The sequence below is a fragment of the Chroicocephalus ridibundus genome, chromosome 1 (genome assembly GCF_963924245.1).
Source record: "Chroicocephalus ridibundus chromosome 1, bChrRid1.1, whole genome shotgun sequence".
In the NCBI taxonomy this organism is placed as follows: domain Eukaryota; kingdom Metazoa; phylum Chordata; class Aves; order Charadriiformes; family Laridae; genus Chroicocephalus; species Chroicocephalus ridibundus.
In genome coordinates, this window is record NC_086284.1 from 159855287 (window position 1) to 159871527 (window position 16241).

At 43.4% G+C, this 16241-nt stretch overlaps 1 protein-coding gene across 1 annotated transcript in view; it reads left to right on the forward strand.

The window, feature by feature from the left end:
* STAB2 (stabilin 2) overlaps positions 1-16241 on the forward strand; it is an 88939-nt gene that overhangs the window by 35798 nt on the left and 36900 nt on the right. Inside the window, exons 22-36 of the mRNA XM_063320777.1 lie at positions 385-496; positions 1733-1913; positions 3137-3230; positions 3447-3605; positions 3997-4092; positions 4774-4869; positions 5869-5916; positions 8323-8459; positions 8830-8944; positions 9855-9932; positions 10109-10201; positions 10315-10422; positions 13171-13302; positions 14382-14507; positions 15884-15940. Of these exons, the coding sequence (XP_063176847.1) occupies positions 385-496; positions 1733-1913; positions 3137-3230; positions 3447-3605; positions 3997-4092; positions 4774-4869; positions 5869-5916; positions 8323-8459; positions 8830-8944; positions 9855-9932; positions 10109-10201; positions 10315-10422; positions 13171-13302; positions 14382-14507; positions 15884-15940 (1632 nt within the window). The remainder of the gene's footprint in view (positions 1-384; positions 497-1732; positions 1914-3136; positions 3231-3446; positions 3606-3996; positions 4093-4773; positions 4870-5868; positions 5917-8322; positions 8460-8829; positions 8945-9854; positions 9933-10108; positions 10202-10314; positions 10423-13170; positions 13303-14381; positions 14508-15883; positions 15941-16241) is intronic.

The window sequence follows — 16241 nt, forward strand, 5'->3', positions numbered from 1 at the left end:
ATTTAAAATTGCAAAGGAAGGTAGAATACGCAGCAGCAAAGTACAAGCACAAGAAAAGCTTTTGCTTTGAAACACCTTTTTCATCAAAGCTGAAGTTCTTCCTGGTAGTCTATCACATAATACGGACAGGCATATAGTCTCTTCTCTGCGTTGCCCAGAGAGGTGGTGGAGGCCCCATCGCTGGAGACATTCAAGGCCAGGCTTGATGAGGCTCTGAGCAACCTGATCTAGTTAAAGATGTCCCTGCTTACTGCAGGGGGGTTGGACTAGGTGGCCTTTAAAGGTCCCTTCCAACCCACCACATACTAAAAAAAAATAAAAAAAAATATAAAAAAAGATTTATTTCAATTTATACATAGAAATCACCTCTCTTCCATATCACAGTGCATGGACGGCCTGGATGGAAATGGGACCTGCGTTTGTGCTGAGGCATTTCAAGGTTCACGCTGTCAGTTCTGCTCAGACCCTGGCAAATACGGACCTCGGTGTGAGAAAGGTAAGTACAGTCATACTTTCTCAGCCCAAGAATATGGGCTATTTCTTTTGGATCCAACTAACTTTAAGGTAGGAGTTAACTGCTTGCTGAACAGTCTCTACAGAGGATGAGTAAGATCTCTCTGGGGGGTATTTTCATTTGTTATTTCAAAAGAATACATCGTAAACCCAGAGTCAGTGAAAATCTTCTCGCTGACTTAATTTGGCTTTCTGCAGGGGCCATAGCTTGCTTTGTATTAATTTATTGTTCTTTCCATTTCTGTCTCCCTCACATAAGTAATTGAAAAAGAAAATCCTTGTTATTCCATTCCTGTCTGGTATTGCAGAACAGAACAGATTCTGCCTGCAGTGACAAACATACGTAATCTAAGAACAACTAGATCTATAAACAGATTGTGTTTATGGCCACTCAATAACTATCCTTACTGAATAATTTCTGATCTATTGAATAGCTTATAGTTCTTAGCAGTCATCTTCTACATACTGACAGATTTAGTCCTGCTACGTCAAACCATACTACGTTTGAGAGTCTACAGAATACACAACATCAAATATAGATATATTCCCCATCTACAAAATCATTTTCAGTCTTTTTTGCTATGAAAGAGCACATCATTCATGAAGCACAGCTCACTCAAAGGTTCAGAGATACATGGATAAAAGCCAAAAGACAAATTCCATAAGAAAGGGTGGTATTGCCTAAACTCCAGTCCTGCCAAAGCAGTATGCATTGGCTTAACTAGTCACTACTGGCAATTCTTGAGATTGCAGAAGGCTTGCCCGCTATGTCCTTCGGGCCTGTGCCCCCCAGCAGGACTGATCAGGCCAGCCCCAGCAGAGTGCTGGTAGGTCTGTGCTGCTGCTCTGTGTACTAGCCCAGCACTGTGTAATTTGTAGGACTGTGGACTCACTATTAAAAGGCTTCCCCTATCACTGAAAGTACACCAAAAGTGGTGCAATGAAATAACTTTAGCCTTAATAGCCTAGGGCACAGTATTTTCCTCCTAATTCTCTGAAGTACTTTGAAATTCATTGGTAGATAAGTGCACTATAAAGGCACACCTGAAAAGACACGGATATGATAGATAAACAGTAAGTCCCCCAACGAAGTGAGACTTCAAAAACACAAAAGTTTAGATTCCAGAATGAAAGGAGGACATGAATCATAAGAAATGCTATGTAAGGATAGATGCCTTTTACCACTATGGAATTGCACATTGTAATTTATCTCTGGCAGAGTGCCTCTGCATTTATGGGAAGTGCGATAACCGAATAGACAGCGATGGGATCTGTCTTCCTGGCTCCTGCAGAAGTGGATACGCGGGGAAACTCTGTGATAAGCACGTTGTTCCCTGCGAGCCCTCCCTACAGCTCTGCCACGCGCATGCAGACTGTCAGCTTAGCGATGGTGCAGTGAGGTAAGTCAGTAACTTGTATCTAATTAATATTAACTTTGATGCAGCTCTTTCCCATTTGCCTGATCAAAAAAGCACCTTGTAGCAGTACACAAAAATCAACCACTGAAGCACTGCTATGCAGCAAATAAGCATAAATCTGTACCGCATCGACCTCAAGTTGCAAGATAGTAATTAAGCGTTCTCAATGCCCTATCCTGTACCTTATATTTAACATTGATAAGATGGACGCATACACATCCGACCCTTACTCAGAAGGCTGCCTTCCTACCAACACCTACAAAGGCTCTTAGGAGCCTCTTAACCATCCCATAGTGAATGGCGAATGGCTTAAAATAACCATCCCATAATGAATAGTGAATGGCTTAAAACCTAAATATAAGAAAAGTATAGCAAATACATACCATAGTGAATCCCACCCGCCTGGACGTGTTCCCGTGCAGCCTGCTCTAGGTGACCCTGCTCTGGCAGGGAGTTGGAGGTGATCTCCAGAGGTCCCTTCCAACCCTACGATTCTGTGATTCAGGAGCTTGAACTTTGCTGAAAAACAATGAAACTCTCAAACAGTTTGGGGACAGATAGTTCACTCCCATCAGCTCAGGTAAGGTTTGCACACCACGACACAGGGGACTTCAGCACAAGCTCTCCAGTCCTGACAGGACCCGTCACAGAACTCTGTTACTGCTACAGCTGCCTTACCCTTGCCTCACGTTCACCTTCACAGGCAGCAAGTTTCCCTTTTGCCGCAGTCTGTTCATAATGAGTCACCACAGAAAGCAGAATGTGGGATGCTGCATAGCTGGAGCGCTTAAGAAATTCCCTCCGATTTGGCTTAATCTTCGGGGGGACAACCCAGGGGAACAGGGCACTTGTTGTCTTGCATGCATTTCAGGGAGGGAGCAATCTTCTGTGTCACTGAAAGAAAGAGCAACCCCAGCACATAATTAATTTAGAGCTATTATCTCTGCAAAGATCACATCAGCGCAGAATTAATTTCACTCCCCATCTCATACATAGAGAACGGATCCCTGATTTGACTTAATTAACCCCGTCAATATTTTGGGGAAAAAAACCCATAATGTATCACTTAAGCTATTTTGCATCATGCATCCAAGGTTACCAATTTTAAGTTGCCTATAAATAGCAGGTTACAGTGGAAAACAATCGTTTCACTCTGCAGCTGTTCTATCACATTTAATGCCTCCCTCCTCCTCTTGTCTCTACAGCTGTGTTTGCAAACCTGGCTACGAGGGAGATGGCATGAGCTGCAGCAAAGTTGACCCTTGTGCGGCTTTAAACCCAGGTGGCTGCAATATCAACGTAAGTACGTGTTTATCTCACAGAGCCTGACAACATAGAAAAGTGGGCAGCAAGGAAGGTTTGGCCAGAAACTTTTGCAGAAGGAAGAGTCACAATTTGCACTGCAGTTTCAAGCTCTTTCCCCGATAGCGGCGTCACTATTCCTTAGACAAGCCTTATACCTAAAGCCAGATGCTACCTAACTGTCCTGAATGGATGTCTCTGCATCCCCCCCAGGCCGAGTGCATCCAGACAGGCCCAGGAGAGCACACATGCGCTTGCCAGGCAGGATGGACAGGCGATGGAAGGGACTGCTCGGCCATCAACAACTGCCTGCTGCCCACCGTGGCAGGGTGCCATGAAAATGCCACCTGCATATACATTGGGCCAGGTCAGGTACGTCCTCTCACATTCATTGCCACCTGTGGCACTTGTCCTCATCCATTTTGCTCTGCTGGTGCTTCCTATCCTGTTTTCTTCCCCAAATTCTCCTCTTCCCCCCAGCCGCAAGGCTATTTCCACATGGACTCTACCCAAAGCAGTTTCCTTCAGTTCCTATCCCGGTGCTCCCTCCCTCCTACCTGGTGGTGTTCTGGCAGCACATACTTTTTAGTAAGTACGTTAGCAGATATCAGGTATAAATATCTCCAGAGAGATATTAATCAGTGCCATTCCACTGAAGTCAATGGAGCTACGCAGAAACACAGAGAGACTAATCCACCACATCTAGAATATGCATACTATTTTTAACATTTTAATGAATTGCTGTGTTTTATTGAAACAACAGAATGACTGCAAGTGTAAGGATGGATTTCAGGGGAATGGAATTGAATGCACGCCCATAAACTCATGCCTGGAACAAAATGGAAAATGCCATCATCTGGTGAGTAATTAATCATTCCCTGAACAAAGTGTTCAGATACGTATCACACCTCGCCTCCTGCGCACAACGTAGAATTTCCTTGCCATTTCAAGCCTGCAATTTCTGTTTGAGTTGGAACAAAGCTGAGGGGACAGACTGCAAGGGCTGCTCCCACTTCTGCCTGTACAGTAGGGCTACCTCAAGCCCGGAGTAAATAAGTCCTGCTTCTCCACCAGCAATTGCAATGTGGATGCAGTAGTCTGAGATGTTTACCCAAGTCACGCATCTCTACGCGGGCATCTACCAGCTTTACCAGCAGCTGCCCAAGTTCAGCAGACCTGCAGGCTCTGCTGTGCTCTGTAGTGCCCTCTCCAGCTTTAGGCAGGACACGGGGACAAAGACAAAGCAAAGAGCACAGGGGAGCAGAGTACGGGTCTGTCGTAGTCGGGTGAAGAGAGGAAACACAAAAGGGTAGAGCAAGGGTTTAGACTCCTTGTAGACTTAACGCATGGCGGGAAGGTGAGGGAGTCAGTGCCCTCAGCTGGTGGAGTTTGTCCTATAGGAGGGTGAGGAGGTCCATGGAAGATGGTCCTTTGTTAAGTTGTGTACGAACGTGTATCAGTAGGAGGGTTTACAGGCTGTCCTTGCTCTTGAGTGGCTTCCTGAGTATTTAACAAATTTTTTTCTCTTTCTGGTTCAAAGGCAACTTGTCAGTTTGAGTCTTTTCGTGGCTGGGAGTGTGTATGCCCAAAGGGCTATGAAGGAGATGGTAGAATATGCTATGGAAATGCTGCAGATGTAAGTAAAATGGTCATCTTCTCTGAGCACAGGATCTACAGCACAATTGTCACACTGGATCTTAACTAGAGAGATAACAAAGCCATTATAAACAGTTGGAAAAATATGATGCCCACCAGTACTATCTACAGAAAGTGTTCCTGCTGGAGACTCTTGCCTGATACAGAAATGATCTGCTGTGTTTAAAAACATAACTTGGAAAGGGGCCTAAGGGATACAAGAATATTTCTTTAAGACAAGTTGAAAAATGCCAGCCCCAGAGGCCTAAAGTGCAGAAGTGCTAAGCACTCCCCTCCCAGCTGGGAGCCGCGAGCACCCAGCTCTTCTGAAATTCTGCCTTGAGGTCTATCTCAATGGAAACGGCCAATTCATCATGTTAAAACAAACCATACTGACCAGCAGGCAAACAAAACCAAAACAAGTAAATTGGTGAAATGAATATGCACTTAACAGCACAGGAAAAATGAAAGTGTCATCTGTCCGAGCCGCTGGCAATGATCTTACATGGCTCTTAGCACAACCTGCTGTTCTTGCTCATGCCATCATCTATCTCTGTTCGAAGCACTGTGGCAGAATAAAGGCTCTCCACGTGCAGGATGATAAGTAAGGTGGTGTACAAATACCAACCAAAACAGCATATCTTCTTTCAATTAATGTTGCATGGAGTTAAGAAAAGATTTAGGTTTATGTTGCCAGAAAATTAATGCTTAGCCTGAGGTCAGTACACATTACATACCAAGGTCTGGTACACCTCATACACCTAAGCAATAGATGGCCTGATTTTCAAAAGGGTTGGTAACTCACCACTCCCACTACCAGAAAGTATCAGTACTGGAAAAAAACAAACGTCCTCCCTTTTCGCACATACTGAAAGCCTCCTCCTCCACGTCACATCAGCCAGACCAGACACAGTGGGTTACACCACAGGCTACAGCAAGAGTACTTTGGTACAGCTAATTATAGCATGCATACTCATTGCTCTCTCTCTTTCTAATCAAGGAATTATCTACTCTGTCAGAAGCAGCTGCATTTAACCAGTGGGTTAATGTAAGTACACTTCACAGTCGATTTTTTTTTTTTAGTTATTTCAAGTTTGCAGAAATACATGAGCCTTTTGGAAACTGGAACCTCACAGTGTATTTCCGTCATACAGTGGAGACCCAAGCTCCGGAGAGGCATCAGAGCGCCTCTCCCACCAGTCACAGCGAGGCTGGTTATCTGATTCCCTATTTCTTCTGATCCCAATTTCAGGCAAGTGAGGAAGCTCCACAAGCAGAAAATCAAGTTACAAGCCCATTCTCTGAGGCAGGGGTCTACATAAGCCATGACTCTCTCGGTACATAAGGACACCGCAGTCCAGGGGACCAAGAGCAGGGTACAAGCAGAGCCTGAATATGCACCTAATTGGCTCCTTCCAACTTCCCTCATGCAAATAAGTGGAGAAGGAAGGCAATGCCTTCTTCATTCACAGAGCCCCAGGCCAGGAAAACACAACCATATGGCTGGTCAGTGTGCTCCTGCCACAGCGAGCAAGGAGGAAAAAAAATATATATATTAAAATAAATCAGTCTGTGTGGGCTTGACTGAGGTACAGGAAATGAAGGAAGAGATTAGCTTGTTTGTCTTCAGATTAGGGAAGAAACACCAATTTAAATGATAAAAAAATAAGGTTCTAGATTGATTGTCACTATCTACTTTTTGTTTTCACATGCTAACATCTATTACTAGGGCAGCAGTAAAATTAAAGGTCCTACCCCACTGTGGTTGGCACTGTATGGATAAAGATAAAAACCAGTTTCTCCCACAAAGAGCTTAAAAACTAAATGTAAGAAAAGCGTAGCAAATACATACCAAACAGAAGGGAACAGGGATTTATTAATGAATATCATCAGAAGCAGAAGTCACAGCGTATTAGTTGCTTTCATGCTTTTCAAAGTTAAGATGGCTCAGGGATCACTAAATCACACAATTGCAACAGAAACCTCGGGGGGCTGCTTAAAAGAGAGGCCAGCGTGAGAAATTTAAACCTGTTATCTGCCTGGCCCTGGGCTTAGGCTGCAGCACTGGACACTATAAAGAGAAACTAATGAAGTTAAAGAAATGAACACAATAGGAAAGGCTGTTCAACTGCTAATGTGCTCTTCAGATAATGAAGGGGGGTGGGGAGGCTGTGGAATGAGGGAGCAGATTCTATACAATCCATTGAAATAGGGATGTGGAAATTTCTGCTACACTTCAGAGAAATTATATCCCTTAAATTAAATAACGGTAGCTACAAACATGAGCAAAATAGGGAGGTATATCCATCTGTGGAGTTTCTAACTTCATACTTGAGCAGGAATGTGATGTTTATCACTTTTCATAACCAAATATTATTCTTCTGGCCAGGAAGGATGAGAAGGGGAAGTCTGTTGCTATTTCCATATTTAAATATTTGGAAGGTGACGGTGATGATGGCTAGAAAGAAAGATGATCTTAAGAGAGACAAAATTCCCAGCTATTTAAGGAAGCCAATTCCCTTCTTAACTTAAAACCCAGTATGGGTATTGAAGGGCTATCCAAAACAAGCCAGCTTCCAGGCAGCATGCCAGCTGCAAAAAGGTAGAACCCAAGCTCATATTGCTCCCTCAAGTTTTGCAGTATCAAAAATGGCAGGTTGTGAAGCCTGTGAATAGTTTGGAGAACCACATCTTCAGCAAGATCGCATTCAAATCTTCAGCTCTCCTTTTTCTACCCCACAAAAAAACCCACACAACTGGAAAGATCCTCTTCAGTGGAGGGTCTCTCCATCCTTAAGGCAGGTACAAATATATGGAAGATGAATCAGTCCGTGCATACTACAGAGTCCACATCCCCCATCTAAAGTTAGAGCTGTCAGCAGCAAGCCCCACTGCAGTGCCAGTGGGTACAGATATCCCTTGGACATCTTGAAAAATCCCAGCCATGTTAAATAGCCTTATTCCAAACGGGAACATTGGGTCATGTGGGTTTCTTATTTCACAGTTCATAACCCTTCTATCTATTAAATAGCATGGAGTGCTCTGTAAAAGCAGGTTAAAGTTATCAGTAATCAGCAATATTTATCACCATGTTTGTTTGTTGGTTTTTTGTTTTGTTTTTTTTTTTAAACATTCAAGTGCATAAAATAGAATCCGTGAGACAGAGTAACTTTTGTGGGAGGCAGCTTATGCGTTTCATAATAAGAAACAATTCTGACCTAAACATTGCTTCTGCCCTTTAAATGCTGGCGATCTATTCTGTAAAAAAAATAGACACTCATTTACCATTTTGGTACAGCTCTAAGTACGTTTGTTCAAGTCATTGCTCAGTATAATAGTTTTTCCTCTCCAGGCTGGTCACGAAGCACGTCACATACTCCACCTTGCTGAAAAGTCACCAGCTGCTATTTATAGACTCAGGACAAATTATTTTATGCTCTTTACTTTCACGCAGGAGGCCGAGATAAACTCGGTGTTGTCCACCACCTCGAACCTGACTGTCCTCGTGCCTTCTCTTCAAGCAATTGAAAACATGGATGAAGATGAGAAAGCCTTTTGGATGTCAAAGAGTAACATCCCAACTCTACTGAAGTACGTTAAAAGTTTTGGATTTGGGGCGGGTGGGATTTAGTGAATTGCTTTCCATTCCAAACAAGACTTTGGTTTGAAGCCTCTAAAGCAAGACAGCTCTTACATTTCTAAGGGAGGGACACAGGATTCCCCTTCTAGTTACAGTGGTATAAATCTCTGTAGCAACTCCACTGAAAATAAAGATGTTATCTGTATTATGTCAGAAATGTTTAAAGGCCAACCTAAGATCAGAACAAAGCTGAACTAGGCATTGTACAAACAATTCCTGCTTTAAACCATAGTTTTAAACACACTAAGCATATTTATCTGAAAAAAAAAAAAAAGAAAAAGAGAAAAGACAAAACCTTCAAATCCAGTTAATTTCTTTTAGGTATCATGTATTGACAGGAGCTTACAGCTTTGCTGATTTCCAGAATTTATCGTCCTCTGACATGCTGCCAACATCTCTACAGAGCAACTTCCTACACTTGTCTAAAGAAAATGGGGTGAGATGACCTGCAAACCACTGTGGTATCATGCACCAAACCCTGACCATCACTGCCACCAACTTTCTTGTATTACAAAACCACACAGACATTACGTACCCGCATTTTTAAAAAGACCATGTCATAAAATTAAAGGAATAGATCAATTATATTGGGCCCTCTGGGAGAAACATTAATTTTATTTTCTCCACTGCTTTACCTAGCTGAAATTTTGTCCGTGGCATTATTTATTCCTAATGTCTCAGTAGCTGCTGCAAACACTGGACTGTCTTGCAGCCAAGCGGAAGAGCAGTCCCTGCCTGGAGCAGCCTGTGTGAACTAATTTAAGACAAAGACCATCAAGGAAACCCAATAACTTATTTGAGGGAACTGGGAAGGTGGGAGGAAGCTTTGATACCGTGCACATGTCTGCATGTGTAACTTGATAGTCCCAAACCACCCAAAGGTATTTCTAATGGTAAAGAACTACAGCTGACAGCCCATCCCCCTCAGCCTTTTTATTTAGCACTCCATGTTCTGAGGAGGGTTTTCTGGAAATACATATGGCACATTTAAGCACTTCATCCCCATAAAGGGAGGGAAAAGTTCCTCCTGCTTCCGTGACCCAAGCGGAAAAAAAAAAAAAAAAAAGCCTCATGAATGGGGTCCTTCAAAGCTGCACAGTCTCAGGAGCACATGAATGGGCACAGGAGCTCATCCTGCCGTGGGCTGCAGGTAAGCGCACCTACCCCAAGTAACTACCCCAGTGTAAGAAACCCCATGACTTTGCCAGTCGTGCACAAGCAGAGCCATGGCGGAGCCCCAGGCAAGTATTTGAGAAGGTGTGGAAATCCAAAGCATGAACCACTGGGGAAACGTCACCACCACAATGCGAAAGCAAACCCTCTCTCTTCTCCTCTCCCTTTTTCAGAACCTCACCCTTGAGGGTGCTCACATCGTGGCTGGCGACATCGCATCCACAAATGGGATCATACACGTTATTGATAAGGTATACAGCCACATAGGAAGGATTTGTTCCTCTGCACCGTGAGAGGTGGAAAATAATTAACAGCTCTCGGAAAAAAGTATTTGCGCAGAACAGCATTTTGTCCTGCATCTGATCCTTGCAGCTGCAACCACAGCATGTCCACGTGCACTGACATGGGATACCTGCTGCCTTTTCAGGTTCTGACCCCCCTCCGCAGCACCGTCATGCCGAGGCTCCTGGCCCGCCTGGAGCAAATGCCCGATTACTCCATTTTCAGGGGCTACATTATTGTAAGCTTTCACATCCTCTTAAAAATAGAAGCAGTTCTTTGCTTTGTTTGCATTTGGACTGGTATCAGACTATCAGCGGTCATTCTGATTTGTTTTTATGTGTTTCACAACAGCAATACAGCCTGGCAAATGAAATAGAAGCTGCAAACACATACACCATCTTTGCCCCAAATAATGATGCCATAGAAAATTACCTAAGGGATAAAAAGTCTGCTACTCTGGTACGTATTACTCACAAGACCTGTCTTAACAACTCAGTATCTCATCTCAGTTTTAAGTGGATGGACTGAAAGGACACAGGAATAGGAAGAGGGGTTCGTTTTCCAGAAATCCAGCAAGTTTGGTTTTCTTTTTAACACCAGAGGAGGTGAGGAGGGATGGATCCACCTGTAATTTCCTGGAAGAACCTAGCTATTTGGTCTGGGCTTTGTCCTTCTCTAGGTTAAAACCATGCCGATAGTATCCAAGACATTTCATCAGTAGACTTTTTTTTTTTTTTTTTTTTTTATTCCTGGAATGACCAGGAATAACAGTGAAATGAGTTCCCTAGGTGAACAAGTCCAGGCCCCTGTCATCACTGGCAACCCCATCATTAATAATGCCACAAAATATTCTGACTCTTTCTTAAAACTATCCAGATGCTTGCCCTGTCGCTCCTACAGGAATGTTATTCCCCAGCCTATTTCTGCAGGCCTTTTCTAATCCCAGTTTTCAAGCACCATTGGCCTGTCCCAGGGCTCAGAAACATTTCCAAAGTTTTCTTGGCTAGAAAAATTTCCTTGGGCAAAGCCCGTTGCTGCTGCCCACCCCCAGGAGCCCCATGCCAGGTTCATGCCTGACTTGGCCACCAGCTCCTCCCACCAGCACGGACGTGTCCATTCCCACCTGTCCTGCTGACCTCAGTCCTCATGCCCAGAGCTAGTTTATATTATTTTGACAGCAACACCTCTGGTCAGTTTATATCCCTTTAACCTTACGCCAGGAATATGTTTTAGCTGAAAAAACTTTCTCTCTCTGGCATTTGTGCCCTGATGCATTTACAAGGCCAAACAGCCTTCTCAATCCTGTCGCTCTCCTCCCAAGATAAGCTATCAGTTTCCTCCATTATCCCAGCACCTTTCTTCATGTTTACTCTGGTTTGAAACAACTTTATCAAATGCGCATATCGAGAGCCACACCTTGCAGAGGAAGCTTCGCCTCTGACTTGCTCAATGACATTAATACTTCCCTGCCTCTTCCATAAATATTTGCCCTGCCACGCTCTCTCCCTACTTCCGTGGTCTCCATTTACAGCCAGGAAGCTGAGGAGCACAGGGTTCAAATGACTCATCCCAAAACATTTACCACCAACCGGCAGACACAGGGCAAAAGTCCCGCTTACTGCTTCACCAGAAGAATTCATGCGTGATCAAGCTATGTCTGCTCAAATGATGTTTGAACGCTATTTTAGTTGTTTCATGACACATCACCATAAGACGCATTTATAACAAACTTTGAGAGATACATAAGACATCAATCCCATTGGATTCAGCTTACACACACACAGAAATCCTTTTCATTTTCACTACGTACCAATGTTTCTCCTGTCTTTCTTCCATCCTCCCAACCTTGCCTGGTGTGGTGATCTGACAAAGAAAACCAGAAAGCCGTCGTAAGGTTAAGCCTGTGTAAGCCTTATCCTCTTCATGAAACACCTTGGGAGAGCTCTGCCACAGAGGGAAGAGCTCGGCACAGGGAAGAGACTCCGTTTCTTGGCCTCGCTGGAAGGAAGGTTTTGTTCTCATTCTGCTGCTGATTAAAGACAGAAATGAAGATGCATGAGAGTTAACTTTTCCTCCAAAGCATCCAAGTAAGGAGGATGACATAGGGTTGGACATTCATGGAGGCCTATGCCTTAGAAGATTAGCTCTATCTTAATATCCACCTTCTTGCCTGCAAATACTTCCTTGACAAATCTGTGGAAAACAAAGCAGAATGAGTCCATCCTATGAGATGTAAAGACCACTACTTCACCCTGTGGGCAAAGCCAGGCAACATCACAAAACCTGCAACCTGGGGTTGTTTCATGCTTTCACACACTTTTGTAGGAGCTGACGAGCAAGGAGCAGTATGAATGTCCGTAACAAGGGGACAGCAGGCAACAGGATTTCCCACAAGCACTATTTATTGCAAAGACATACAACTGCAGCAGCATTATGTCTGTTGGCTAGGCAGCTCCTAAACCCTCCAGATGCCCATCTTCTCTCACATCTACAAATCTCTCATAAACACATCCTCCTCCTGCTGTCTCCTCCAAGTCAGGGAGAGCTCTGGGAGTCCTCTGCTTCCAAACAAGATGCAGAAGCCTCGGGAAGGCCTCACAAAATGTTGATGTACAGGGAATAATTTCACCACATCAAGGAAAAAAGAATTTTCTATGCATTAGTGCTAGAGTGTACTTTCCAATTAATGGGTGTGGCTCTAGCCCTTTAGTGACGGAAGATGACCTTGAAGACTAAAAACAAAACAACAAATCACTAACCTACCAATTGCTGTAAATGTTCACCTATAGGTTATTCAGGGATTCCCAAAGGAGGAAGGAATGGGTATGGGGAAGACTGTAAAAGCATTAATGAATATGCAACTTGTGATGGCAAATGAACCCAAGAAGTTCAGAGTCCTAAAAAAAAATAATCATCTGACTAACTTTCTGTCAGCCAGTCCTATGCACAGAAAGAGACACTACCAGGCACAAGCTAACCTTGGTTGCACCAGTTCAATAGTCTTCCATTCCCAATGGTCAATAGAAGTTTTATTATGACAGGAATGTAGACTGTCCACAGTAAGAAATATGAAATAACCTGCCAGCTGGAGAAGCTTCTCCTAAAATTCAGGCAGTCTATGTTTATCTTATACTTTGTGGGAAAAGCTATCCCAAAGAACTTTCCATGCTTTGTTACTTAACTCTGAATGTAATTGCACATTTGCAGGATGAAGGCCAAATCCGCTATCACATTGTGCTGGAGGAGAAGCTCCTGAAGAACGACCTGCACAATGGCATGCACAGGGAGACCATGCTAGGGTTCTCCTACCAGGTTGGGTTCTTCCTTCACAATGGCCAGGTACTGCTGTCTGCACTTGCTCAGATAAATGAGTTTCCTGCTTTTTACTAATCCAGCTTCAACTTTAAACTAACATGAAGTCAAAAAGAGCTGTGCACCTCACATTAGCCTCTGGGACTTGTTAGCACAGAAGACGTCACTCAAATGCAACATCTCTCTCGGACCTGCTTAATTCAAAGTCACCGTTGAAGGGATCTTTGATTGAATTTGATTTCAGTTATACTGTTCCCATTTAGCATTGCATTTTAGAAGCTACTGTGCTGGATGTGCATCGCCAGCAGATACAAGCCTGCATCGCAAAGCAGTCATTAGTCTGACTTCCAAGAGCTATTAGAAACCTGCCTTCAATTATAAAACATCAATTCTATTTTCTGTGGATTTGCTGCACTTTCAACCCTAAGATCCTGAGTCACTTGGCAACAAACATGAATTGCCTTTTCACACCACTCATCAGAAAATGAGGCACAGCAAAATTTAGCGACACACCCAATTCTGTGGCACAGACGGGAAGGGAACTTGGTCCTTCTCCTTCTCTGTCCCAGAGCTTCCTCCAGCTATAGGCAAAGGAGGACAGAAAGAAAGCTCCGCACCAAAGGAGTTTCAGCCCTGCTTTTTCCTCTGACACCACAGAGCCTTGGAAGAAACATCTGCTCAAGGGTCTGTTGCTGGTGAGGAGGCGTGGGGTAGCAGCAAAATGATGGAAGTCCTCCTTGAAGGAGCAGCTGCTGGGAAGTCTTCCCTGAAGCCCCTCATCCCCCACAGACCGCAAACCCAGCTATTAGCTTACTGTCGGCTCCTTCTTCAAACCCTTTACACCACACGGTGGAAAAAGCCGCTCTGCCAAATCCCGTTGCTAAGAAACTTCAACAGGCTGCAAGTCATCTCATGCCCTCCAGCCCAGTGAATCTCTTAAATGGAGCAACTGGGATGTGATCACATGCTTGAAGTTAACTACATTCATCAGTTTTCCTGAAGTGAGGCTTGTGCATTGCTCCTTCTTTCACCTGTTACTTGCTCTATTTACCACATAGCTACCAAACAGCTCTGCTGCTTTCTGATGGATTGCATTTCTTTTGCAGCTATTCATAAATGATGCACCTATAAGCTATACAAACGTTGCGACAGACAAAGGAATTATTCATGGTTTGGGAAAAGTCCTGGAAATCCAGAAGAACAGATGTGATATCAATGATACCGTGATCACTGTAAGTGGTTCTGTTCATATAGTTGTTGAAAGGCCCATCAGAGAGATTTATAGACAAACACATCTAAAACATACCGGATACGTGACACTCTGTTTCCCAATAAGGAACGCATGCATTGTCCGCAAAGGACATTACTGCCAGAGTTTGAGCATCTATTAAAACTGCTGTGATCCTGACAACCTAGATAAAATGTAATTACACTAGCAGAGGAATAAGCAATTCCTGAGCTTTAATTTTCAGAAAATAATAGTAATGCACTATTCTTATACATCTTCTTAGCCAGGCCACTTCTTTATAAAGTAAACAAGTAAAAAAGAAAAATATTCTTAATAAGGAAAAATGTTTCTTTTCATTCCCGGTATATATTACTGCTGCACATATGCATGAACTTTTCCTCGTGCCCTCCAAGTAAAGCATTCTCCCTCTTTTGTTCCTTTCACATATGAAATATAAATGGGTTTACATTCCTTTAAAGAATAGGATGTGGTTTCCTCGATCTGGCAGAGAAAGGTTTCCTTTATCTCTTCTCCTGAGTGAGTCAAATAGGACAGCAAACAGGCAGCATACCTCCCTTTTTTATGGGGCATGCAGCAAACTAGACAAGGAAGACAAAGTGAGACTTGAGCATCAGTTAAAACAAATTTAACAGGCATGAACTTTTGCAGCTTAATTCTTTTCCTTGGGATACAGTCCCATATTTGAGTGTATTTCACTCAAGGCTTTCCCCCAGCTTTGCTCTCTCAGGTACTGGGCAAGCTTTGCATGGGGAAAATTATTTTCCCTGCTATGTTCAAATGCAGCAGCACACTTAAACATTCATTTAAAGCTTACTAAAACTAAGCACATATTTAGCTAAACAGGAATAACATTAAGCATTGTATATTAGGTACAACAGGTACCTAAGCATTTTGCAGAAACTGACCTTACATGTGCAAACGGTCCACACGCATGCAGAGCACTGGACATATACGCTATAAGAGTTTTTCCATTTCCAAGCTGCTATTGCCCTTGTGCCCCAGGCAAACCACATCCAAGCTCAGGATTTGCTTCTTATTTTGCTTTCGATGGGGAGGCCTTTGGGAAGCACGGCTTTAGAAGAGCAAAGTGAAATAGCCAAAAGAGCTTTACTTTTCCTTCAGAGAAGGCTTCCCATGGGGTGTCCCTGCAGACCCACTGGTAGGGACATTCTTCCTTGCTGAGCAGTCCAGCTACCCCCACCACCTTTACCAAAGTGGTTATCCTGACTACGCACCCCCTGACTCACCCTGCAGGTTAGATTTAGAAATATAGCTGGAAATTATACATTTTTCTGTTAAACGACCTGTCTGCAGCATTACACACTCGTTGTTAACTACTTCCCATTTGTGTTGCTTAAGGAAAAGTGCAGAGTTTGTTTGCAGCCATCAAGTTGTCCCCCAGGAACGAAAGAAATAGTAAGTAATTTATCATTAACGCTAATTTATTTTTTTAATCAGAACTGAGCATAGATGTATTCAATCCTGGTTTTAATATAATTGCCTCAGTTCCAATAAAAGTCGATGTAGTTACTTCAGCCTGCTACATACATTACTTACAGTCAACAGACTCAATCCAACCTGGAAGCAGAACCAAGAGCAGCTTAAAGATAGTTTTATCATGGAAAACCAGTTTCTAGTATGCATTGGGACAACTGAAGCCTCCTCTAACTGCAAAGGCGACCTCTACCATGCAAGACCAAGGGAGCTGAGCATGGTC